The sequence below is a fragment of the Crinia signifera genome, chromosome 5 (assembly GCF_055691185.1).
Source record: "Crinia signifera chromosome 5, ASM5569118v1, whole genome shotgun sequence".
Classification (NCBI taxonomy): Eukaryota; Metazoa; Chordata; class Amphibia; order Anura; family Myobatrachidae; genus Crinia; species Crinia signifera.
The window spans coordinates 170,872,936-170,899,238 of record NC_139221.1 but is presented as its reverse complement, the minus strand read 5'-3'; the positions used below and the strand labels follow the sequence as shown (position 1 = coordinate 170,899,238).

Below are 26,303 nucleotides of genomic sequence, written 5' to 3'. Positions count from 1 at the left end.
TGGAAGAACCAGCACTTATCTCTGTCAGACAGAGTCTGTGTTCATACAGAGTTTCTCAGACTGCAGCAATGGTTCACAGGCACAGGCAGGACTTCACAGGACACCCGGGAGGAATGCTTGCTGGAATACTCTGGACTTTGAAAAACCTCAGAAAAGACTTAAACAGAACTCCACTAAGAACTATAACCGGCAGGTTCACAATGCTGGGAGAATACCTAAACACCCAGAGGCCTAGCAGGCAGCTACACCCAAGACCAAGGTGAGCATGAAACCCACGCACGGCGGATCAGCAAAACCCAGAGTACTGATCCAGGGGAAAGAAACAATGGCCCTTATTCTGATTGACGCGGACTTTACCGCATACTTTCGGATCGCGTCTTTTCGGCGTCTGCGCATGCGTGGAGAACGCAACGCGCTTGTGCCACGCCTTGACTCCGTACCAGTTCGGCCAAATCCCGTACAAAACTGTTCCCCGCAATCAGTCGGGAAATATGGGCGTATTATGGGCGTCATGCGGAATGTCACATGGGCGTAGTTTCAAAGTGGGCAAAACGGGGCGGAAACATGGGCGGACACGGGGGAGTATACTTATGTTGGGGGGCGTACATTCGGATAGCACTCCGAATGCACGCGATCAAAAAGGGAAGAAATGTGCGGTGTCCACAAGTGTACTATTGCTTTGCGGACACCACTCGTTCATGCGGTAGGCGAACGTACCGCCTAATGACTACAACCATTAACACCTGAACCCAATAGAATCTACTCCTTTACTCATTACTCACTAATAGGCCGCTTGTCAGTGCTTTAATTGAAACCATTGCTGCTTCAAGGAACCCTTACTAAACACCCACATATCCTGTACTTGTCAGACACTTTAAAACTGCTAACAATGGACATGACAGAATATTAATACTAGCAATACACATGTGTATTCGACATGTACTCATGAAACCACACATTTTTGGGTAAAGTAAACAAATTTATTTCTATACATGTCACAGTCAATGCCACTGTGATGCAATGACCAAAAAATACAAAATCCAAAAAAGAAACAACATGGCAGGAATGTAGCAAAATAAATAATAATACAAAACAAATATAATTGCACACAGATGGACTCCAGCACCTCCTATGTGCCACTGCACATGCAGCCAGTGGGAAATGAGGATGCTGCTGGCCCTTCTACAGCAGGGCAACCTGCACCTGACCATTCTACAGCAGGGCAACCTACACCTGGCCCTTCTGCAGCAGGCCAACCTGCAGCTGGCTCATATGCACCATCAGCAGAATCATTTGGAACACAACCGGGGACTTCACAAGATAGTACCATGGCCATCACTTCACGTACAGCTGACAGTAATGGCAGGCAAAAGAGGGCAACAGGGGAACCAAAAAGGACATATGAAGCAAGGGCTCATCTGGTTACCCTCAGCACGTGATTGGACACAAGAAGCTGACACACACAGCACAATGGAAGATTTGGGACCACATAACGGTGGAGATTAATGCAGCCACAAGTTCATTTGCGACCACGTTTGGCCTTGGTAGGCTCCTTGGCCTGTGCAGCAGCTCTTTGGGGACGGCCAGATGCTGGGGCAGGTGGAGCAGATGATGTTGAGGGGTTGGCTGGTCTACCCCTCCTGCCAGCAGGGAGTGTTGCCGGTGGTAATGCACCAGAAACGGATGACATTAGGACCCTGTTGCTTTTAACCAGCTCCACCATAAGCTCATTATGGTGGAGGAGGAGATCATTTTGGCGGGTGGCTTGCTCGGCCAGCACCTGAGCACTTGCAGCCATGGCCTGATGTGACTCAGCCATGGCCTGCATGCTCGCAGCGATGGCCTGCTGGGTGCTGACCAAGCTCGCCAGGATCTCCTCGGTCCTATGCATCCGTTCTGATGCCAAGTCTCCCTGCTGGTTGATGTCCCCAAGCATCTGGGCCAAGGCGGCCAAATCGGCTTGGGCCGATGGCTGCTGCTGCACAGGCCTACCACTGGGGCCAGGTGGCACGGACTCCTCCACCTCCTGAGCAGAGTCGTCACCAAGCGGTGGGGTGTCTGTGGAAAAAGATAAACACAATTAGGAGACATTCTAAGATAATTACTTGCACAAGTTTATGGCATGACCAATATTTACCTTCCAGAAAAGACGCAAACACTTCAGCTGGGGCCTCGCTATCCATCGTGCTCACCCCCCTGATCTCCTCAACTGATATACAGCTCTCGGCCATCAACTCCAGGGGGGTGAGCTCTAGCCCTGATGGCATGGGCCCGGCCCCAGATGTCTGGCTGTGTTCCCACCGCTTGGTCATCTTCCTCTTCAGGTTGGTTTTGAAGTCCTGCCACCTGCAATGTAAGTTGACATATTAATACATGTCACTCCAGATGTTAGCTGTTGCAGCCATTGCTCTGTGCTACATATTACGACATGTGATTAATGTCCAAAAGATAATATTACATGCAACTATGATATCCACCGTTACAATACACATTCACAATCACCCTACTCTAACTCTCACCGAAATAACATGGCAATAATGTATGTGTATCGTAACAACCTCACGGGCCATTTGCAAAATTCATCTAAGCATCAATTCAATCATTACTTGGCTATTACTGGGCACATGTATCACAAAACAACTTGCCTCTTCTTCACATGGTCCGTCTCACGAACTTGTGGCGCTACTTCATTAATCTCTGCCGTTATCTGTTCCCAAATCTTCCATCTGCGTGTGTGTGTCAGCTTCTCCGATGGACACTCAATCCAATCACGTGCTCGGGGAACCAGGATGGCAAGCTCCTGTGCTTCATATGCCTTATTTTTTTTGGGTGGTTCCTCTGTTGCCCTGGCTCTCCCCTTGCCACGTCCTTGGCCACGCCCCCTGTCACGTGTCGCTGCACTTGAAGTGCTGGCCATGGTACTACCTTGTGAAGTCCCCGGTTGTGTTCCAATCAATTCTGCTGATGGTGCATATGAGCCAGCTGCAGGTTGGCCTGCTGCAGAAGGGCCAGGTGTAGGTTGCCCTGCTGTAGAATGGTCAGGTGCAGGTTGCCCTGCTGTAGAAGGGCCAGCAGCCTCCTCATTACCCACTGGCCGCATGTGCAGTGGCACATAGGTGGTGCTGGAGTCCATCTGGTCAAATAGTTGCTGCAGATCTGGGTCCACCTCTGGTTGTGATCCAGACATGTTAGCAACAACATGGTCACCTTCTAATACACCTTTATATACTGTTTGTGTATCCTGTTTGGCGGACATCAGCGGCAGCTGCGTTCCGTGCGTGAGCGTACGTCGCTGTTTTTTCGCGCCGCATACGGTGGCGGAAATTCCATTGTGTAAAACCTGGCGAAAGTTCTACATGAAATACTGGGCACCAATGCTAACATTGCATAGAATCTTCTGATACACCTGTGACTATTGCACAATACACATGCTATTTGCTAGCATGACATGACATTTGATTCATGACTACTGTGGTATTGTGGCGTTTGATTGCAAGCTAAAAGTAGCCCAATCCCTTAGATAATCCAGGCCACAAGTCATGCAATACTCATCTCTACTGTTATAGACCACACATGTGAGAGGCCTATAAATAGTGACTTGCTGCTAGAATCATTTGTCTCCAGATCTGGACTTGTCAGGGTCTAAGGTAAGCTCTTCCATGCTCCTTGTAGATATGATATCCATTAACAATGTAAGTGTATGAATGTATGCACCATTGCCTCACTGACTACAGATTGTTGGGCCAGCAAAGTGCGTGTAGCATTATTGCAACATGTCACATGTTCACTATTTCACTCACAGGTCTTAAACCTGTGTGGGTTCATCTATTGCAGGACAACATGTCCCAGCAATAGATGAAATGTCTCATAGTACATGATGTCGGCAAAAAATGCTGACACCTTTATCTGAGTGTTTTGGACGGTGTGTATTGAGTTCATATTATTGTGTCATCATTATAGAGTCAAATGGATCTGAGGGATTTCACGGGGCGGCCATCTATTGTACGTATTGAAGGCTACAAATCTATTTGTAGTGGGATATGGCCATTATGTGCATAGGTGCATCAGTATTTATGTTCATTTCTTTATAGGTTGCTGAAGCAATGATGCGCTACATGGAGAGGAGGCTAAGGGCACTTGCGGCTCTCCCCACTCGTCGGCCAAGGAGGCCAGGACGTGCTAGAATCTATCGCACACGGGTGACTCTGTTTGCTATGCCCGATGATGAGGTACTTACTAGGTACCGGTTACCGCCACATGTAATTCTGGATCTGCTCACCTTAATTCAGAGCGATCTGGAACCTCTACACGGGATCACGACAGCAATTCCGCCTCACACACAGCTGCTGGCGGTGTTGCATTTCTGCGCCTCAGGATCATTCCAACAAGTAGTGGCAGTACTTGCTGGAATATCTCAGCCGGCCTTCTGCCGAATCCTGAGGCGTGTGACGTCGGCCATGTTCAGGCGCAAGGGGCACTTCATGGCCATGACATTTGCCACCGAGACCCTGCGCAGAAGCCAGCAGGCCTTCCATCAAATTGCTGGCTTCCCTAATGTGATAGGGGCTGTGGATGGCACCCATGTACCATTTGTGCCTCCATCTCGAAGTGAGAAGATATATAGGAACCGCAAATTGTTCCACTCACTGAACGTGATGGTGGTATGTGGCCCATCCATGGAAATTCTCGCCTTCAACTCGAAGTTTCCCGGAAGTGCCCATGACTCTCATGTCATCCGACAAACCGGGATATGGCAAAGACTCCAAGAGCTGGAAGGCCGTGATGCGTGGGTTCTGGGTGACTCCGGTTACCCATGTACGCCCTGGCTACTTACGCCGTACAGCTACCCAGCACCGGGCCCACAGGAGGCATTCAATCGGGCGCATGTTGCCACCAGGCAAGTGGTGGAGCGCTCAATTGGCCTTTTAAAAGGTCGATTTAGAGTGCTCCACCGCACTGGTGGTGACTTACAATATGCGCCTCAAATGGTGTCGAGGATCGTGGGCCTGTGTATATTTTTCCACAACATTGCTGTGCGGCGTGAGATACCCTTTGATGAGTGGGAGGTACCATCTGAGCCGCAAGATCCGCCCATGCGCCCATCCCGCGCCCCTGAATGCCGGAGGGGATACCAGCTGCGGGACTCTGTGGCGCAAAGATACTTCAGGTACATGTTATCGAGTTGACAGAACACACCAATTTTAGTCAAAATCAGCCCTTCAAATAAGTACAGTGTGTTAGTTGTCAGTGTTACAAAACTAAAATTAGCCAGCCTGCCCTCCTAATGGCAAAGAAATAGGAGATATTTATCATATGTGCTTAGTTTTGGGGGAAGTTCAATATAGGTGCTAATTATTATACCTTGTACAAGGGATCTTATGTGTTTGTTATATCTTCATTATTGTAGTTGATACTATCCCTGATGACTGGTGAGTACATTGATTTATTCTCTAATGTGTTGGGGATTTTTTCCTGTGTTGATGTATGATTTGTTTGCAGATATATATATATATATATATATATATGATATTTGAATTTATTCACATGTTTCAACATTTCAAGGAGCAGGCACCCAGGCAGGCAGGCAGGCAGGCAGGCAGGGCTGGTGTATAATGCTGGTCTCAGGATACCTGCAAGTATGTGTATGTGTCTTTTACACATAAATGTACGCATACACATAGATGCATAGAGTAAGTAATGCTAACTACAGCTATGCGTTGCTAAGCTATAGCACGCGTTGCTTGGCGGAGCGAGGCGTCATTGGATTTGCTAAGTGCATACACACTGTGTTTTATATATATCAGATTTGTTCATTGCCATACATCAGCACTACTGTTTTGAAGGCATGCGAATTTGTCACCATTTGTGTTGGCGCAGAGACGCTGTTCATGTAAAGATGAACAATAAAGTTATTAACACAAATAACTGTGATCAACCAATGCCACCACCTGATTGGTTGATAGATGCCATTGTTAACATGGCGGAGACACGAAGGGCAGACCCCTTTACACATGCGGAGCTGAGGGTTCTGGTCTCCGTCATGGAGACAAGGCTGGGCCGTGCGGGGCCCTTTATCACTAACCGCCATAAGCGGAGGGCCTATGCTGCGGCAGGGCGCCGTATTTACGCCCGCACTCGGGTGCGGAGGTCCCTCGGGCAGCTCGAGAGGCGGTGGTCGGACCTCCGCAGGCGCCAGCCCCAGCTCTTGCAGCAAATCAGGGGCGAAATTGCTGATTGTGAGTATTTTAGCTATGAAATTTCGCACTTACAACATAGCATATATAAACAATAACATGTGTCTCATGATAAGTGGGTGTCCATGGGTTTAAAAGTCCATAGACTGTTATGTGTGCTTCTTCCTGGTTAACATGCAGTCATGTGGCTTTTATATGTAATGACATAGCATTGAGGATTCTGATGCATACAATGTGCCAGATCTAATATGTGTTACACATTGATAAATGCCACGGTTGTAATGTTTGAACAAATTACTAACAATCACATAATAATTTAAATGTCACATTTTTGAGTCCATTAACAGTAAGGAGCTACTTGCCTGCATCGTTTGCCATCATTATCACCCTTCCATGTATGTCTTGTTATGGATTAATACATGTGCCCCAATGACCCGACATTGACCATGATTTTTTTTTCTACCACACAGCACGAGCCCGAGCCCGACAGGCCCGTGAAGAGGCCGAGGCAGACCTGGCCCAGGAGGAGGCCCAAGACCCTGAGGAGGAGGTGGCGGCAAGGGTGGAGGAGGAGGAGGAAGTGGAGGAGGAGGAAATGTTGGAGGAGATGGTGGAGGAGGTGGTGGAGGAGGAGGAGGTGCCTGAGGAGGTGGTGGTGGAGGAGGTGGAAGAGGAGTTGGTGGCAGAGGAGGAGGTGTTGGTGGCGGAGGAGGAGGTGGAGGAGGAGGTGGTGGTGGTGGAGGAGGAGGTGGAGGAGGAGGAGGAGGTGGAGGAGGAGGTGCTTGTGGCGGAGGAGGTGGACGTGGTCATGGTGGCAGAGGAGCTGGCGGAGGAGGGGGCTGAGGAGGCCACGGTTGCCCCAGAGGATTCCAATTCCGAGGGGGAGGAGGCGTGCCAAGCCCCGGAGTCCCAGCAGATCGGTATGTTTACATAATGCATCATTCATGAAGTAGTTGTACTGGTATTTGTTATGTAGCACTGGTGATTAAAAATTTTGTTCCAATACTATTCCTATAGACCCCAAAGTGGGTAGCTACAGATACAGGTACGGGTTAGATGGGGTGTCCAAGGCATCCCTTTCATCCAGGACACCTCTCAATTACACAGGTTTGTGGGATGGGTTGGAGCTCCATTTTGACTGCCACATAACCGTTGTAGTTAAACAGGATCCTGGAGTAAAGGGATGAGTGGATCATTTGTGGATTAAATTCACCTGCTGCAATCGTAGATTATGACCCATCAAATAGTGGAATCTATATTGTTGGTGAATGTTATTTATAAACTCTAGGATGTATGCTATAAATGGAGTATGGCCCGGCCTACCTTGGAATGGAGTCAGAAGTTGCCAGTGTCCCAGGAGCCTCCTCTACCTAAACACCCCCTGTAGTTCAGATTTTTTTTTTGCCCTCACAGAATTGTAGGTTGGTTTAGACAGAATTATGATTTTGAGGATGTGTACTGTGCATTCCTGACATTTGCATAACTCCCATGCCACGAACCATCACTGAACTTAGACTGAGCAGATTGTGACAAGTTCTTATTGACGGAGGCCATGACATGCTTGTCATTGGTTAGTCATGGGTGGGTTGTGACTGAGAAGAAACACTATGACTGTTATGTCTTCTGCAGAGTAATGGGTAGAGGCAAAAAAAGACAGTATGTAGTAAATAAGTTTGCATGTATGTATATATGTATGTGTCATATCTATTTATCTATGTGTGTCTCTATCTCTCTACATAGATATATATATATATATATATATATATATAGCAGGGAGTAGCGGAGGCACTCGGCGGATTTCACAGCAAATGAACAGCCCACACCAAGGGTCAGTAAATTTAAGCTTTCGGATTTATTTCAATCCTTCATCAGAAAAGTGCAAAATAAAATAACAGTGCTTACCTATATACCATCTTAGGATGCGTCTCTCCTCCCATAGCTCGCGCCGGGTTCAGCACGCTGACAGTGCTTCCGGTCACGCCGGGACTTCACAGTGCTTCCGGTCACGACGGAACACCTACGTTGCCGCCCGCCCACGTTGCTAGGGAGACAGAAGTACACAATAACAAATATTAAGTTCCGTGCATAATAACATACAGTTAAGTGCATTTAAAAAGCATGAATAACAGAGTATTAGTCTATCGGGATTTTCTATGCCACTATACATAAGTTCCATCTGTGGGAAAAAAATAATTATTTAAAGTACAATAAAGCCTGCTCATAATATCTTTTAAGAGGGACAGCGTACTTATACATTCTCAACTTAAGATATTACCAGTTAGTGAACCCTATAATTAATGTACAAACATTATATGAAATTTACAAAAAACAATTCAAGGGCAAATTCTCATTTAAGCCATATGGCTGTACTGAATTCAGTGTATGGATCCATTTTGTCTCCAAACGGAGTAACGCACGATCCCTATCCCCTCCCCTATTGGACTGGACAACCTGATCAATCATTTTATATCTGATTGTTGCCAGTGGATGTTTAAAAGCCTTAAAATGTCTGGCCACTGGTTGTTCACATGCCTTGCCCTCCAATGCCAACCTGATGTTTGATCTATGGGCATTCATTCTTTCTTTGAAGGTTCGGGTCGTTTTGCCCACATAGATAAGGCCACAAGGGCATCTTATCATGTAGACAATATACCGGCTTGTACATGTGAGACTTTGTTTGATGTTGTAAATTTTTCCTGACCGGGGATGGGAAAACGTGCTACCTATCTCCAGGAAACCACAGGTTGCACACCCGGTACACCGGTAGTTTCCTGGTTTTTTTCTCAAAAAATGACTGGGTTGAGTGATTTTTAATTTTGTTAGATCTGTCTTCACTACCAGGTCACGAATGCTTTTACCCCGCCTGAAGCAAGGCATGGGTTTAATCTTGGACAAGGATTTTAAATTGGGATCACCACTAACAATAGGCCAGAATTTTTTTACTGCTTGCATTATGTCCCCACTCGCTGTAGAGTAAGTGTTGACATAAGGTATTCTGTCCAAGTTCTTTCTTTCTTTGTTGGTTTTGATCAGGGAATCTGCTCTTGAAATCTTCAGGACTTTCTCCTTAGCTTGTTGTAGGAGTTTCTTATCGTATCCCCGAGTGATGAATTTCAAGATCATATTGTCCATCTGCTTAATGGCATCCTCCTTGTCACTGCAAATTCGATATGCCCTGAGGAGCTGTGAGAAGGGGAGACTTCTCTTCAATGCCTCAGGGTGATGGCTCTTAGCTTCTAGGAACGTGTTCCTGTCGGTTTTTTTGTGGAATAAGGATGTTTTCAATGTCCCATTCACATGGCTAATGCTTACGTCCAGGTAATTGATCTCTTTCGGACTGCAGCAGGATGTAAATTTGATGTCCTCATCCTGCAAATTGATGTCTTGTAACATTTTTTGAAGCAAGTCCTCTGGTCCCGTCCATAACAACAGGACATCATCGATGTATCGAAGATACAATTTGATGAAGCCCGATGTGGATGGGTTTGTGAAAAATAAATCTTGTTCCACCTGGAACATATAGCAATTAGCATAGGTAGGTGCTACACATGATCCCATGGCACAGCCTTTCTCTTGAAGGTAGTACTGTCCATCGAATGTAAAATAATTTCGAGTGAGGCATAACTCGAGCAGCTGCAGATAAAGCATAACATCTGGCCCCTCATAACTCGTGCTGGACATAATTAGCCTTCTAGTCGCCTCCAAACCCTTCGAGTGGGGTATATTCGTGTAAAGACTAATAACGTCCATAGTACACAATATCAGGGTTGTTGGTATATCTTTAAGATTCTGTAATTTCAGGATGAGGCTTGTAGTGTCCTTCAGGTATGTTTGTTGCCCTTGGACAACCGGCTGCAAGAAATGGTCCAGATACTTCGAGATGTTATAGTATAAAGATCCACGGGCCGAGATTATCGGACGGCCTGGTGGTCTAGCTGCATCTTTGTGTAACTTGGGCAATGTGTAGAGTAATGGTACTCTTGGATGTTCCACCCGTAACGAATCTGCACATTTTTGCGTGATTTGATTGTTGAAAACTGCATTCTCAAGGATCCCATCAATCTCTTTCTTGAAGCAGGCTGTAGGGTCTCCTTGGAGCTTACGGTAGACAGATTCATCTTTGAGCTGTTTGTAGATATCATGTTTATAAAAGTCCACATCCATAACGACTATCCCCCCGCCTTTGTCAGCGGGGCGGATGATGATATCATTGTAGTCTTGGAGATTTTTCAATGCCACTCTGTGTTCTTCAGACAGGTTATGGTGGCTGTTATGTGGGACTTTTTGCTCAATTGTCGCATTAATCAACCTGCTATAACATTTGATGGAAGTATTTTGTGATACTGGATCGAAAAATGAGGGTGCCTTGATTGGTTGCTTAGTAGCAAGTGGTACAGGGGGAGAGCTTTCAAAAAATTCTTTCAGACGTAGAGTGCGTTCAAATTTATATAGGTCAACCTTACTGTTGAAAACATCATGGAAGTTAGTTGGTACAAATGTCAGTCCATGGTTTAGTACGTCAATCTCCGCGTCTGTTAAAGCCCTGGACGAAATATTGAAGACTACGTTCTCTTGCCTTTGCCGCCTCTGATCACCCCTTTTGTATTGGCCCCCGCGGCGGGTTTGGCACCTTTTGGGCTGTCTGTGCGGGACCGGGTATTGACCCCTAAAGGGGGCTTTGTGTATTTTGCGCCCCTGGAGCTTGTTGATGGTTCCTGCTCTGTGGCTGATGAGCCCTCTGCACTAGAGGAATCCGTCTCCAGGTTTCTCCGGCCCCTGGGGTTATATCTCCTGCGGCTTCTTCCCACCTGTCTGCGTCCGCCAGCTGAATTTGCCCATTCATACACGCGATTCTCAGCATAATCTTTGTTGACAGTAAGGACTTTGTCTCTTTTAAATTTAATTAAGTCCCTGCGATAAGACTCAATTTGCTCATCCAATTTCTTGATCCAATCCTGGGATTTATCCTCAGCAAGAGGTTTCAGGTGGTCACTTTCAAACTGGGAAATTTTGGTCCTTGTGGTCTTTAATTCGCGTGTTGCCTCCTCTATGACCAATAATATTAGGTCAAATGAGGCTTTATTTAATATGGCCGCCCACTTGCCGCAGAATTCTGGGCTATGGCGTCCTATCGTGGGGATATTGCGGATTCTGAATCCCCGCGGAATTTTCCTGTCACGGAAATAATCCGATAGGGATACTCCGTGCAAAAAATAGTCCACCTCACGTTTTTTCAAACGGAGTAGTTGGGCAAAGATTTGATCTGAGGAATATTCTCCCCCTGTAGTTTTAAGATTTTCAGTGAATAAAATATGATCCACATCTGTATCCGAGTATGAATGCAAGTCTCCTTCTGGCAGGTGTACTTGATTAAATCCCTCAATGACTTCTGGTTCCATACTGGGAAGTGGTGAAAGTGACCAGTGTCCTTAAGTGAGAAAAACGTGTACCAGACGTCTCCTGATGATGAAGAGAATAATGGTGAATGTGGCCGTGTGCCACAATCACTAGCGGTGCCCTGATAAGTCCACAGCCGGAGGTAACCACAAACGGGGGACCCCAGAACCGGGGAAATATAATAGAGGAAGAACCGGCACTCGCATCCAGCAAAGCCTCAGCAACCGGGGTGCCTTCCAAGTCCAGAGTATGGAGGATAATAGCGGGGAGTAGCGGAGGCACTCGGCGGATTTCACAGCAAATGAACAGCCCACACCAAGGGTCAGTAAATTTAAGCTTTCGGATTTATTTCAATCCTTCATCAGAAAAGTGCAAAATAAAATAACAGTGCTTACCTATATACCATCTTAGGATGCGTCTCTCCTCCCATAGCTCGCGCCGGGTTCAGCACGCTGACAGTGCTTCCGGTCACGCCGGGACTTCACAGTGCTTCCGGTCACGACGGAACACCTACGTTGCCGCCCGCCCACGTTGCTAGGGAGACAGAAGTACACAATAAGTACAAATTCAGCTGGCGGACGCAGACAGGTGGGAAGAAGCCGCAGGAGATATAACCCCAGGGGCCGGAGAAACCTGGAGACGGATTCCTCTAGTGCAGAGGGCTCATCAGCCACAGAGCAGGAACCATCAACAAGCTCCAGGGGCGCAAAATACACAAAGCCCCCTTTAGGGGTCAATACCCGGTCCCGCACAGACAGCCCAAAAGGTGCCAAACCCGCCGCGGGGGCCAATACAAAAGGGGTGATCAGAGGCGGCAAAGGCAAGAGAACGTAGTCTTCAATATTTCGTCCAGGGCTTTAACAGACGCGGAGATTGACGTACTAAACCATGGACTGACATTTGTACCAACTAACTTCCATGATGTTTTCAACAGTAAGGTTGACCTATATAAATTTGAACGCACTCTACGTCTGAAAGAATTTTTTGAAAGCTCTCCCCCTGTACCACTTGCTACTAAGCAACCAATCAAGGCACCCTCATTTTTCGATCCAGTATCACAAAATACTTCCATCAAATGTTATAGCAGGTTGATTAATGCGACAATTGAGCAAAAAGTCCCACATAACAGCCACCATAACCTGTCTGAAGAACACAGAGTGGCATTGAAAAATCTCCAAGACTACAATGATATCATCATCCGCCCCGCTGACAAAGGCGGGGGGATAGTCGTTATGGATGTGGACTTTTATAAACATGATATCTACAAACAGCTCAAAGATGAATCTGTCTACCGTAAGCTCCAAGGAGACCCTACAGCCTGCTTCAAGAAAGAGATTGATGGGATCCTTGAGAATGCAGTTTTCAACAATCAAATCACGCAAAAATGTGCAGATTCGTTACGGGTGGAACATCCAAGAGTACCATTACTCTACACATTGCCCAAGTTACACAAAGATGCAGCTAGACCACCAGGCCGTCCGATAATCTCGGCCCGTGGATCTTTATACTATAACATCTCGAAGTATCTGGACCATTTCTTGCAGCCGGTTGTCCAAGGGCAACAAACATACCTGAAGGACACTACAAGCCTCATCCTGAAATTACAGAATCTTAAAGATATACCAACAACCCTGATATTGTGTACTATGGACGTTATTAGTCTTTACACGAATATACCCCACTCGAAGGGTTTGGAGGCGACTAGAAGGCTAATTATGTCCAGCACGAGTTATGAGGGGCCAGATGTTATGCTTTATCTGCAGCTGCTCGAGTTATGCCTCACTCGAAATTATTTTACATTCGATGGACAGTACTACCTTCAAGAGAAAGGCTGTGCCATGGGATCATGTGTAGCACCTACCTATGCTAATTGCTATATGTTCCAGGTGGAACAAGATTTATTTTTCACAAACCCATCCACATCGGGCTTCATCAAATTGTATCTTCGATACATCGATGATGTCCTGTTGTTATGGACGGGACCAGAGGACTTGCTTCAAAAAATGTTACAAGACATCAATTTGCAGGATGAGGACATCAAATTTACATCCTGCTGCAGTCCGAAAGAGATCAATTACCTGGACGTAAGCATTAGCCATGTGAATGGGACATTGAAAACATCCTTATTCCACAAAAAAACCGACAGGAACACGTTCCTAGAAGCTAAGAGCCATCACCCTGAGGCATTGAAGAGAAGTCTCCCCTTCTCACAGCTCCTCAGGGCATATCGAATTTGCAGTGACAAGGAGGATGCCATTAAGCAGATGGACAATATGATCTTGAAATTCATCACTCGGGGATACGATAAGAAACTCCTACAACAAGCTAAGGAGAAAGTCCTGAAGATTTCAAGAGCAGATTCCCTGATCAAAACCAACAAAGAAAGAAAGAACTTGGACAGAATACCTTATGTCAACACTTACTCTACAGCGAGTGGGGACATAATGCAAGCAGTAAAAAAATTCTGGCCTATTGTTAGTGGTGATCCCAATTTAAAATCCTTGTCCAAGATTAAACCCATGCCTTGCTTCAGGCGGGGTAAAAGCATTCGTGACCTGGTAGTGAAGACAGATCTAACAAAATTAAAAATCACTCAACCCAGTCATTTTTTGAGAAAAAAACCAGGAAACTACCGGTGTACCGGGTGTGCAACCTGTGGTTTCCTGGAGATAGGTAGCACGTTTTCCCATCCCCGGTCAGGAAAAATTTACAACATCAAACAAAGTCTCACATGTACAAGCCGGTATATTGTCTACATGATAAGATGCCCTTGTGGCCTTATCTATGTGGGCAAAACGACCCGAACCTTCAAAGAAAGAATGAATGCCCATAGATCAAACATCAGGTTGGCATTGGAGGGCAAGGCATGTGAACAACCAGTGGCCAGACATTTTAAGGCTTTTAAACATCCACTGGCAACAATCAGATATAAAATGATTGATCAGGTTGTCCAGTCCAATAGGGGAGGGGATAGGGATCGTGCGTTACTCCGTTTGGAGACAAAATGGATCCATACACTGAATTCAGTACAGCCATATGGCTTAAATGAGAATTTGCCCTTGAATTGTTTTTTGTAAATTTCATATAATGTTTGTACATTAATTATAGGGTTCACTAACTGGTAATATCTTAAGTTGAGAATGTATAAGTACGCTGTCCCTCTTAAAAGATATTATGAGCAGGCTTTATTGTACTTTAAATAATTATTTTTTTCCCACAGATGGAACTTATGTATAGTGGCATAGAAAATCCCGATAGACTAATACTCTGTTATTCATGCTTTTTAAATGCACTTAACTGTATGTTATTATGCACGGAACTTAATATTTGTTATTGTGTACTTCTGTCTCCCTAGCAACGTGGGCGGGCGGCAACGTAGGTGTTCCGTCGTGACCGGAAGCACTGTGAAGTCCCGGCGTGACCGGAAGCACTGTCAGCGTGCTGAACCCGGCGCGAGCTATGGGAGGAGAGACGCATCCTAAGATGGTATATAGGTAAGCACTGTTATTTTATTTTGCACTTTTCTGATGAAGGATTGAAATAAATCCGAAAGCTTAAATTTACTGACCCTTGGTGTGGGCTGTTCATTTGCTGTGAAATCCGCCGAGTGCCTCCGCTACTCCCCGCTATTATCCTCCATACTCTGGACTTGGAAGGCACCCCGGTTGCTGAGGCTTTGCTGGATGCGAGTGCCGGTTCTTCCTCTATTATATATATATATATATATATATATATATACACACACATGTCACCTAGCATTTGTGCAATTTATGTCGCAGTATGTGAAATGTATGCATGAATAACATGACTAATTTTTGCCCCTTTGACATGCCCACAGATGACACCACACCGGCAGATGAGGGGGTGCGTGGGGCCCTCCTGCGGGCGGAGCACCATTTGAGGCTCCTGCTAGCCGACCTGCAGGACCTCAGAGATCTCCTGATTTAATTTATGATTTGATTTTTTTTTTCTTTATATGTTAATTGTATTTTCTAATAAATTGTTTATGCAAGTTCACAGTTGTTGGTTTTCTTTGCACATTAAACAGTATATGTGTAGATTGTTTATAATCTTTTACACAGGGTCTAATACAAACCATTGCACTTAAATTGCTGTAAGGGTTAATGTGTGCAATGCATGTGTTAGGCATGCTTGTAAGGATATATTGGCATCTAATTGATTCCAATTCAAAATAAGCAGTTTTTTATGAGGATAGGTAATTGAATAAGTGGGTCATGTGATGTATTGCAGAAGATACTTAATAGTGGGTTGTTTGGCGTAAATACTCCGCTTACGGGCGGTAGCACCGCTTGGCTCCCGGTCGGATGCGGTATTTCCGAGCATACTCTGTAATACTCTGTAATACCGTGCAGAATCGGAGTGTTTCTCCCGCACACGCATGGTTTGTATGTCGTCCGTAAACACGCCCTGTTCTTAAAGAGTGAGTCCGTCCGAATGCGGAGGACACGTGGGCGTTTCTACGGACGATGGCCGCATGCGGCAAAACACCGTGGTGTGCGGACCGCTCCGTAAGAATGCGGGAATATCCGCACCGATCTGAATAAGGGCCAATGTTACCTTCAATATCCAAGATAAAGAAATTGAGTACCTGGACTTAGGGCCTTATTCTAGTTCGCTCTTTCTGACAAATTCCTTATTAGATGGACAAAACCATGTGCACTGCAGGGGGCAGATGTTGCTTGTGCAGAGAGAATTAGATTTGGGTGGGGTTTTACTTCAAAGTGAGATCTATATTGCAGTGTAAAAATAAAGCAGCCAGTATTTACCTCGCACAGAAACAAAATAACTCACCCAAATCTAATTCTCTCTGCACAAGTATCATCTACCCCCCTGCAATGCACATGGTTTTGTCCATCTAAGAAGGATTTTGTCAGAAAGAGTGAACTAGAATAAAGCCCTTAGTCTTAATGGCAGACAATGGAAACATCAGCACTAAAAACTACATCAAAGAAGTAGATAAAAATAACTACTTGCACTATCAAAGCAGACACTTAAAAAGCTATTCACAGATCTGCAGACTTAGACGAAATTGCAATAGAAATAAAGGTAAATAACAACATGAAACTTAATCATCTAGATTTGTACAGAGGGGTTTTCCAACAACTTTGGTGGAACAAGCCAAAGAAAAGGCCAAGAAGCAAAATAGAGAGGACCTTCTTATATACAAAAACAAAAATCCAGAAGAAAATCAGCATGAAAATTTTTAAACCAAACATTGGGAAATTCTAAAATTAGACCCAATTTAAAAGATATCCTCCCTCAGTGACCTAAAGTAATTTTTGAGAGAGCTCGAAACCTTAAGGAGATTCTGCCACCAAGTATGTTAAAACCAATTTCGAGCAACCTCACAAACTCTTGGCTCAATACTACTGGTTTCTTGAGATGCAATCAATGCTGCATGTGTAAATGACTCAACGGTTTTCCATAAAATAAAACAAATGATGAGCTGCCTCACCACATATGTAATTTATTGTTTAAAGTGTACATGCGGATTCAAATGCATAGGACAGACTAAGAGGCATTTGAAAATTAGGGCTATCAAAAATAAGATGCAGTGTATCCTCCGACTCTCGCGACCTGCCGCACTGAGGGAGGCTGTTTGACGCAGAACTACAACTCTGATCATTCTGACCATCCTCCTACTGCACTGCATCATTAAGAATTAATGTTTACAGAAAGTTGGTGACACCATATTTATTTAAGATAAATAAGGTAAGGAAAAATAGATAAGTACTCTGATATTTAAAAATAAACTATTGCTGGCATCATCCCTCATTTTCCCTGTAAAATTCTAACCATCTGGCCTCCACCTGGTCAGCAGCAGGTATAACTCACTTTCATCACATTCTTTGTGGGTTTGCTCTACAATATTTCACCAAAATGTGTTGAGAGAAACATTCTCTCACAATCTTGTTTTTACCAGTACCTCCAAGTTTGTTGCCTCATCTCTTTCATCCCCCCAAATTTCTACAGAACCCTGCGATGATAGAATGTCTCTGGACCACTCAACCCTAGAGAACGATTGACTTTTCTGGGAATCAGATACAGGCACTACTCTCAACATCTCAAAATATTCTATTATTGTCTCCATCAAGGAGAATACTAACAAAGTGTATACCTGTTGGTACTTCACCCCAGAACAACTAGCACTGATCTTTTCTGGTGGCACTGTGATTAAGTATGATCCTTTCTTAATATTTGGTGGACATGCCCTAACATCGCCAATTTTTTGTCAATGGTTCACACATGTACTCTAGGGTCCCACAGTGCCCTCTCCACTCCCCAGCTGCATTGCTTCTGTGTGCCCCAGTTTGCTATCCAAGCATAATGATACTATATTGATACTGCACATATCCGGTGTGGCTAAATACCAGATTGCTATATCCTGGAAACAATCGGCTCATCAGGAACTTCTCAATCGTTTTTGGTTTGTGGCCAAAATGCAACACATCACTAGCCACCAAATAGCACAGAGGACAAGTTTTATAGAATCTGGTCTCCATTATACAGGCTCCACAATGTGGCCCTTCCTAATCTTGCTTAATTGCTTGCCTTTTGACTCTTGACTATTTTTGGTTTTTAACTTCTTTGTGTTATATTCTCATGCAATTTATAGCATTTTTTATGTCAGTTTGGCTCTTTTAATAAACATGTATTATTGCAAAAAAAAATTACCTCAAACTGAATAAGGACAACGCCAGTTTCAAGTCCCTTAGTAAGCTGTTCCATTGACCCTTGCAGTGTGTCACAATATTCCGTAGGAAGAATTATTGGTGGAAAATGTTGGAAGTCAGTCTCATGTTCTGACTTTATTTCACCAACAGGCTTTTGAACTATAGAAAAAAAAAATGTACTCCATGTTATCTTCAGTTAGGCAGTTAAAGGAAAAGGAAATATACAGTACAATATAAACCAGGGGTGGCCAGCCCGTGGCTCGCAAGCCGTATGCGGCTCACCTGTCACCGAGCTGCGGCTCCCGAGATCACTACCACGCTGTACAGGGACTGTCTCTGTCAGCAGCTCCCTGCGTACACCGCCCTCTGTCCTCACCCCAGATTCCCTAAAACCCCCCGCTCCTTGTAGCCCTCACGTAGCGAAAAGGATCTTTGATGACGTCCTCCCCATGTGACCCGCTGTCCTCAGATGACGTCACACTCATGTGACTAGAGAAGTTTTCAATCCACAGAAGCGCAGGGATTAATGGCTGTGTGCAGGTACACTCTTCGACCTGCCCCCCCTGCAGACTGATTCCCCAAATGTACCCTATTGCCCCCAGCGTCTCCCTGACCTGCCTCCCCCACGCAGCCTGTATCCCCACATGTACCCTATTGCTCCCAGTGTCTCCCTGACCTGCCCCCCAAGCCCCCCGTGCAGCCTGATTCCCCACATGCTCCCTCAGTGTGCCCTCACATGCTTCTGTGCCACAAGCGTCTCCATATTAATTTAGCAACCCCCTGCTCCTGCCAGTGCCTTCTAATCAGCCCTCCTACCTGTGTGTGCCCAAGCCCTGGTAAGCAGCAGCAAACTAAAACATATATACTTTAACATTTTAATAAAGAAAAAGAAAATTAATTTATGAAGATAGTCCAATAATAATAATAATAATAATAATAATAGGTACTTGTGTATTATCTGGGCGCCCAATTTCTTCATCGCATGCCACTACTTAAGGCATGCGATGCGATGCGATTTTTCATAGTAAAGACCCGATTTTTAATTGTATAGTCACCCATTGGTGACTTTATACCCCCACTATCAAACTATGCATGGAGTTGATTTTATATAGTGTGGCGAGCGGACGCGGATTACTTTACATGTATTCTGCGTCCGCTCGCCATGCTTCGGGCTCGGGGCTCGCTGCACTCGCCACACTATATGAATTCAACTCCATGCGTAGTTGGATAGTGACGGTATGAAATCACCCATGGGTAACTATACAATTTAAAATCGGGTTTTTACAATGAAAAATCGCATCGCATGAATTGTATGCCACTATATTGCATGCGATGCGATGTAATACAATGAAAAAATCGGGCACTCAGATATTACACAAGTACCTAATAATAATAATAATAATATATAAATTTGAAGAACAATCAAAAATATATGAGAACAGATTTAAGGAAAAAGGCTACCCTGTAAACAATATTCTGGATGCCCAAGGAAGGGCTAGACAGACCAATAGATCTGATCTCCTTGTATACAAAAACAAGCGGGGGGGAGAAAACGGAGGGGGCTTTTTTCTGCCCTTTTGTTACAAAATACAGTGATACTGAAAGACAGCTAAAGAAAATATTATGTAAAAACTGGCATGTCCTGAAATTGGACCCGGTACTGGGAGGCCACATACCAGAACAGCCAGACATAATATATAAAAAAGCTAAGGATATAAAAAGTATAATATCAAAAAGCTGTCTGGAAAAAATACATGTAAATCCTACAACAAAGATGTTTGGGGGAATTGTGGGATCTTATCCCTGTGGAGGGTGTAAGATCTGCCCTCTAATGCTAAAAGGGTCCAAAACGTTTAAAGATCAAAAAGAAACAACAGAATATAAGTTAAAAAGCTTTATTAATTGTGTATCTTCATTTATTGTCTATATGCTTGTATGCCCCTGTGGCTATAAGTATATAGGTAAGACAAAAAGACCGCTGAAGCTCAGGATCCTTGAGCATACAAGAAATATTAAAAACAAAATTACTAACCACAGCGTACCCCGCCACTTTGCTCAGTACCATAATGGAGATCCAAGCCTCCTGAGATTTATGGGGCTTGAACATATTTTGGTTGACAAAAGAGGAGGAGACAGAGAGAAAACATTGACCAAAAGGGAGACATTTTGGATCATAACTCTAGATACACTGATTCCAAGAGGCTTAAACGAAAACTATGAGATAACCCTGTTTATCCAAGATGCCTAGTAAAAAATAAAAAATATATAAAAAATATAACAAAAAAGATATGGTACCGATTGTCTGTATTTCTTCCATGTAAAGTATATTCCTGCCTCTTGAACAACCTGTAATTTGAAGTCCTAGAAACCTATCTCCCTTGAGAATAATTCTGTAAAAAATCTCCTGACCATCTCTATTTTTGAAAAAGTTTTTCACAAAAATGTATTATGTACTGCCCCTTTAAGAAAACAAAAAAAGTCTCTAATTTCTTAAAAAACTTTCCTCACAATATAAGTCTCATATATATGTATATAAAAAGCCCCGCAAAAACCAAAGAATTTGCTAATAAATAATATGAATTTATGTCTGACCGCCGGGTAAAAAATCTGATAATACCGGAGGCCAAAACCTGTACAAATAACTTAGTATTAAAAACACCGACAGGTGTAACTCATGTACAAAAATTTCGCAACACAAGCACACAATATAAATATGTAAATCTCCCTCTCCACTGTCACTAAAAACGGCATTGATATTGCTGTGTTAAAAAACATGGTCGTTCTCGAGAGAAGGAATATACTATGACGTATCCAATGTATGTAAATGCATGCTAATTCCCGAGTAATGATTGGCTGACCGTGAGTTAAGAGAGGGAGTCAGCGTCACTGTGGCCATCCCTCTGACGAAGTCTGACGACGAAACGCGTTGGGGCGTGGCCAGAGTGACGCCAGACTATCCCCACTGACCGGGCTAAGGAGAAGCTGCCGGGACCCGTGCAAGTACCGACACTGCTGGACACTGCGGTGTGTCGCGCTGAGAGGTTCCGTGAGTCTGTAATTACCATCTGCTGACGGCGGGCTTGCTCTTGTAGCTGATGTGCCAGTGGGATTTTGTATTAAATCATGTGGTTTTAAGTCCACACCTGACGAACTGTCTGGTACGGATGCTCTATTTATTTTGAACAGACTGTTTAAACTGTCTTTTTTAAACAATTAAAAAGGTACTACACTATAGGCGCCCCCTTTGCTCTTTTGTTCCAGATTGCTTGTTCTTGTGCCCTGGGATCGGGCACCTGCATTGGGGAGCTGCTGTCCACAATCTAGGACAAGTGTACCAAACACCTGAGTGTGGGACAATCACTTCAGAAGAACCCAGTGAAGGGTTAAACTGCCTGCAGGTGTCAGCGCACCACAGCTAATCGTTTGTTTGCATATATATATATATATATATATATATATATATATATATATATATATATATATATATATATATATATATATATATAGCGCTCCATAGTGCAAGTATTGTTTTTATTTGAATAGAAAGTGGTAAACTTTCACATGCAGATAAAATCAGGCGGCAGGTAGGAGAGGTTACACTCACACGTCCAGGAACGATCAGTGCCAGGCCACGACCCTACGCGTTTCATCACGTGGACTTCGTCAGAGTGTCTTGCACTTGCACCTTGCACTTTCAGCGCACGTCCAGAGGACGAGACTCCAGCAGTCTTGAAACGTTTACCACAGCTATGTTTTGATCTGCAACCCCTCATAAAAATCTTCTAAAAAAGACGTCTGAGTGCCACCTCCTTTCCTGGGGTAACCCCTTCAAGGTCCCCCGGATTTTGTCTATACTGTCCAGCATCCAGGGAGGCACCAGTACGCAGCTGCATCTTTTATACAGAGTGACGAACAACCAAAGACTGTATATATATATATATATATATATATATATATATATATATATATATATATATACAGAAGAGAAAGGAAGGTCAGTGCCAGGTAATATAACAGGAGAAAGAGGAGCTAGGTGCCTATTCTAAAAAATACTCCCCCTACTTCTTGTTAGGGGTGTCTGCTCAGGTCCTAAAAAGACAGTGGTGTACTGTCTCTATTGGAGAGGAGTTATTGTGAAAAAATACTTAGAGCCCGGTAACTACAGTTTAAAAATATATATGAATAGGCTTAGTGTTAAAAAAATGATACATTTATTTTACAGGTGAATAATACAATCAATAACAATAGGGGTGGGGATACCTCAACAATACATAAAAATAGGGAGAAATTTAATGTATAATGAAGTGCTAAAAAGTGACAAAAATATGCTAAAAACATATAAAAATACTAAGAGATAATTTATAAATAAGATAAGATGCATGATATGATCAAAGTAAAAGAATTGAGTGGAATCGCTTAGCTTTAGTCTATTCATATATATTTTTAACTGTAGTCGCCGGGCTCTAAGTATTTTTTCACTATATATATATATATATATATATATATATATATATATATATATATATATATATATATATATATATATGCTTTAAACCTATGATTGACTTAAGTGTCATTTATTGAATGCATGTACCTAAGCCCGCAGAGTGCCTTTCCCCCTTCGCTTGATATATTGAGTGGACTCCCACTGTTTACAGTGCACCGCGGCAGCAACTTATACTCACCAGCATTTGAGTGCCTATCTGCAACATATATATATATATATATATATATTCTGCTTTTTATCTCCATTCTTAGCTTTATTCCTTAACATGCTCCCTTCTAGATACACTGCAATATGTAGTGTTAGGAACAATATTAAATGATTATTCCTAAAAAATGGAAATAAGTGTGGCGCTCCTTTAGTTCTGCTGCCTGTATTTCCAGTACCCGTGGATCAATCCCTATTGATCCAATGATTATGTGGGTAGAGAAAAGAGGGGTGGGGTTCTGGAAAAAGTGGCGCTGAACAGAAAAATATCTCTCTACTTATCTTTATATAGTGTATCCTTGGGTTGATGATGTTTTTCTTCTTTTTTTCTCTCTTTTTTTCTTTTTGTTGGAAATTCGTCTCCAAGGCAATGGAAGTATGAAAAAGATAAGATTTTGGGAAAAATAGAGCAAAATGATGATCTATCTTCTGACTGAGGGATTAATCAATAAAACATCCAGTGTTTAGCAAGGAGCGTACCTTACTTACACTGGTATGTTGTATAATACACATATAATGGTATCTTTTTTGGGTAATGGGTGCGTACCCGTACTCACGGTGTCTTGGGTGTTACCACTCTTCAAAAGGTTTCTTTTTTGGATATCCTTATTTGTGAAAGAATGGGTGCAATTCTTTTGTAATAAAAAGAATTTATTGTCATAAAAATACACCAAAATTAAAATATTTAAAAATGTGACTTTCACTCCTATAGTGTAATGAGGGAGGTAAGGAGATACGGTCCTGATCCGCGGGGTAGTACCGGTATACGCCCAGATGTCAAATAGTGGGATCTTACCTGTTCTCCAACCTTCACCTCAAACACTTTTCAGATAGAAAGGCACCCTCCTCCTGCCAACGCGTTTCGAGCTGTGGCTCTTTATCAAGGCATGGAGGTAGTGTCAGCAGAAATTATATTTATAGGCTTTCTACAAAATGGTTGAACTTCCTGTTCCTGTCCATTAATTAACTTTCTTTTTTATCTTTTCTTAATTTATAATACTTTATACCTGTTTGTTATAATTTACACATACATTACTATAATTTAATATCAGAAATGAAAAGTAAAATAGTTTTCTTGATTAAATATCGCCGTTTTTCCCGCCAAAAAGACGGGTAATGTGAGGGTGTCTGGGAAATGTAGTTCCCGGTAGAGAACTTAATCTTATAGTCTCTCTTCTGTCATGTGTTTAATATAGCGCTGGGGCTTGTCATCTCTATCTAACTCCGTGACCGGAAGTCCCTTTGTGCGGTATTATGGGAGTTGTAGTAGATGGATAGACATAAAGGCGGAAGTTCCGTCAGAAGCGCATCATTTCCCGATGGCCTTGTGGGGATTGTAATCAATCAGTCATGTAGAAGCGCATCGTTTCGTGCGGCATTGTGAGACGCCATTTCCGTTCTGTATTGCCGGAAGTCTTATCTGAAGTTCGTCTCTCCGGACGGCATTATGGGGATTGTAGTAGATCTTGTCATGGTTTTGTATGCTGTTGTTACGCTCCGTGCAGTATTTCCGGGAGTTGTGCGGAGATTAGCACAAAGGAATGCTGGGAATCGTAGTTTACCTTGTGGTACAGGATTAGTACATATTTTCAAGAATCTTTAAACCTAATATGTATTTAAACGTGTTATAATGATTTTTAATCGTCCGTTTTTCAGAGATATGTTTACTGGATTCTATTATCGTTATAAATTCTTTTCTTTTGCAAAACGGTTGCCGTAGCAACTTGTATATATATATAGTATATCCATTTGTTTATTTTCTTGAATCCACGTTTTATTGGTTTTAATATGCTCTGGAAGAGAAAAAACTTTAGTGAATGATACTATAAAGTTAACATATATAAAATTGCTTAAAATATATGCTTATGAATAAATAAAATGGAAATAAAAATAAAAATAAAAATAAAAAAAATAAAAAATTAAAAAATTAAAATAAAAATAAAAAATAAAAATAAAATAAAAATGACATCAAATTATAAGAACCATTTCAACTCAAAATCATTATTGAGACCAGATGGTTTTAAGGTTTTTAAATCAAAAATAAGTTTCATTTCTGATTTGGCTAGATTTGATTCAATGTTCTTGTCTCTCCAATTATTTTTTATATGTCTCAAACCAATGAATTTCTTGATATGATCTGGGCCACAGTTGTGAACCAATCTGAAATGATTGGACAAATGGTGTGTTTGTAGTCCTTTGCGAATGTTTCGTAAATGTTCTGACAACCTTATTTTTAATGCCCTTGTAGTCCGACCGATGTAACATAATCCACAGGAGCATTCTATCAAGTAGATTACGTTTTGTGTGTCACACGTGATGAAGTCCTTAATTTTGAACTTGATGTTGTTCACTGTGACTTCTGTGTGTTTGGATGTTGGATCTTTTATATTTCTACAACCCAAACACATCCCGCATCTATAGAAACCCTTCGATCTGTTGAGGTTCCTTGTAGTGATTGGAAGAGCACTGCGAACTAGATGACTTTTAAGGTTTTTCGACTTTCTGTAGATAAAGGATGGTTTCTTGGGGATAATTTCTTTAAGTACAGGATCCCTGGTTAGTAAATGCCAATTTTTTGATATTATTTTTTCTATTTGTTTGAATTGGGTATCGTAGCCTGTGAACAGAGACCATTTTGTTTTTTCATTATTGTGTTGTAATTTTCTCTTGTCTTTATTTCCCCCTTTTAAAAGATCTTCTCTATTTTTTTCCATTGCTTCTTCCATGATTGGAATAAGATTTTCGTCTTTATATCCCTTTTCTATGAAGTTCTTTTTCATTTCTACCATCTGTTGTTTGCAAACTTGTTGATCGCTGCAGTTCCTTTTAACTCTAAGGAATTGTCCTTTTGGCACGCCTTTTAACCATGTTGCATGGTGTTGGCTATCTGTTGAAATATAGGTGTTGGTATCTGTAGGCTTTTGATAAATCTTTGTGTTGATTTGATCATTGTCGACATAGATGTTTAGATCTAAAAAGTTGATCTCTTTTTGACTGACCGTTGCTGTTAATTTGATATTGAAGTCATTATTGTTTATGGTGTCCAAAAATTCAATTAAGTCAGTTTCGTTGCCTTCCCATAGGATCAGTATATCGTCAATATACCTATACCATTTTTTTATCTTCTCGCCCCAAGCTACATTCTGGTAAATATGTGTTTCTTCCCAGTAGTTCATAAAAAGATTAGCGTAGCTTGGGGCGAATTTTGTGCCCATTGCTGTACCAGAACGTTGCAGGAAAAAGTCGCCGTTGAAGAAGAAGAAATTGTTCTCCAAAATAAATCTCACTGCATCCAGAGTAAATTCC

The 26,303-nt window shown here is 42.8% G+C and overlaps 1 protein-coding gene across 5 annotated transcripts in view; it reads right to left on the bottom strand.

Annotated features, from left to right (window-relative positions):
* Nucleotides 1-26,303, bottom strand: part of PTPN3 (protein tyrosine phosphatase non-receptor type 3) — a 524,536-nt gene that overhangs the window by 90,229 nt on the left and 408,004 nt on the right. For all 5 annotated transcript variants that reach the window (XM_083188292.1, XM_083188290.1, XM_083188291.1 and 2 more), the window contains one exon: nt 18,288-18,445. In XM_083188292.1, the coding sequence (XP_083044418.1) occupies nt 18,288-18,445 (158 nt within the window). The remainder of the gene's footprint in view (nt 1-18,287; nt 18,446-26,303) is intronic.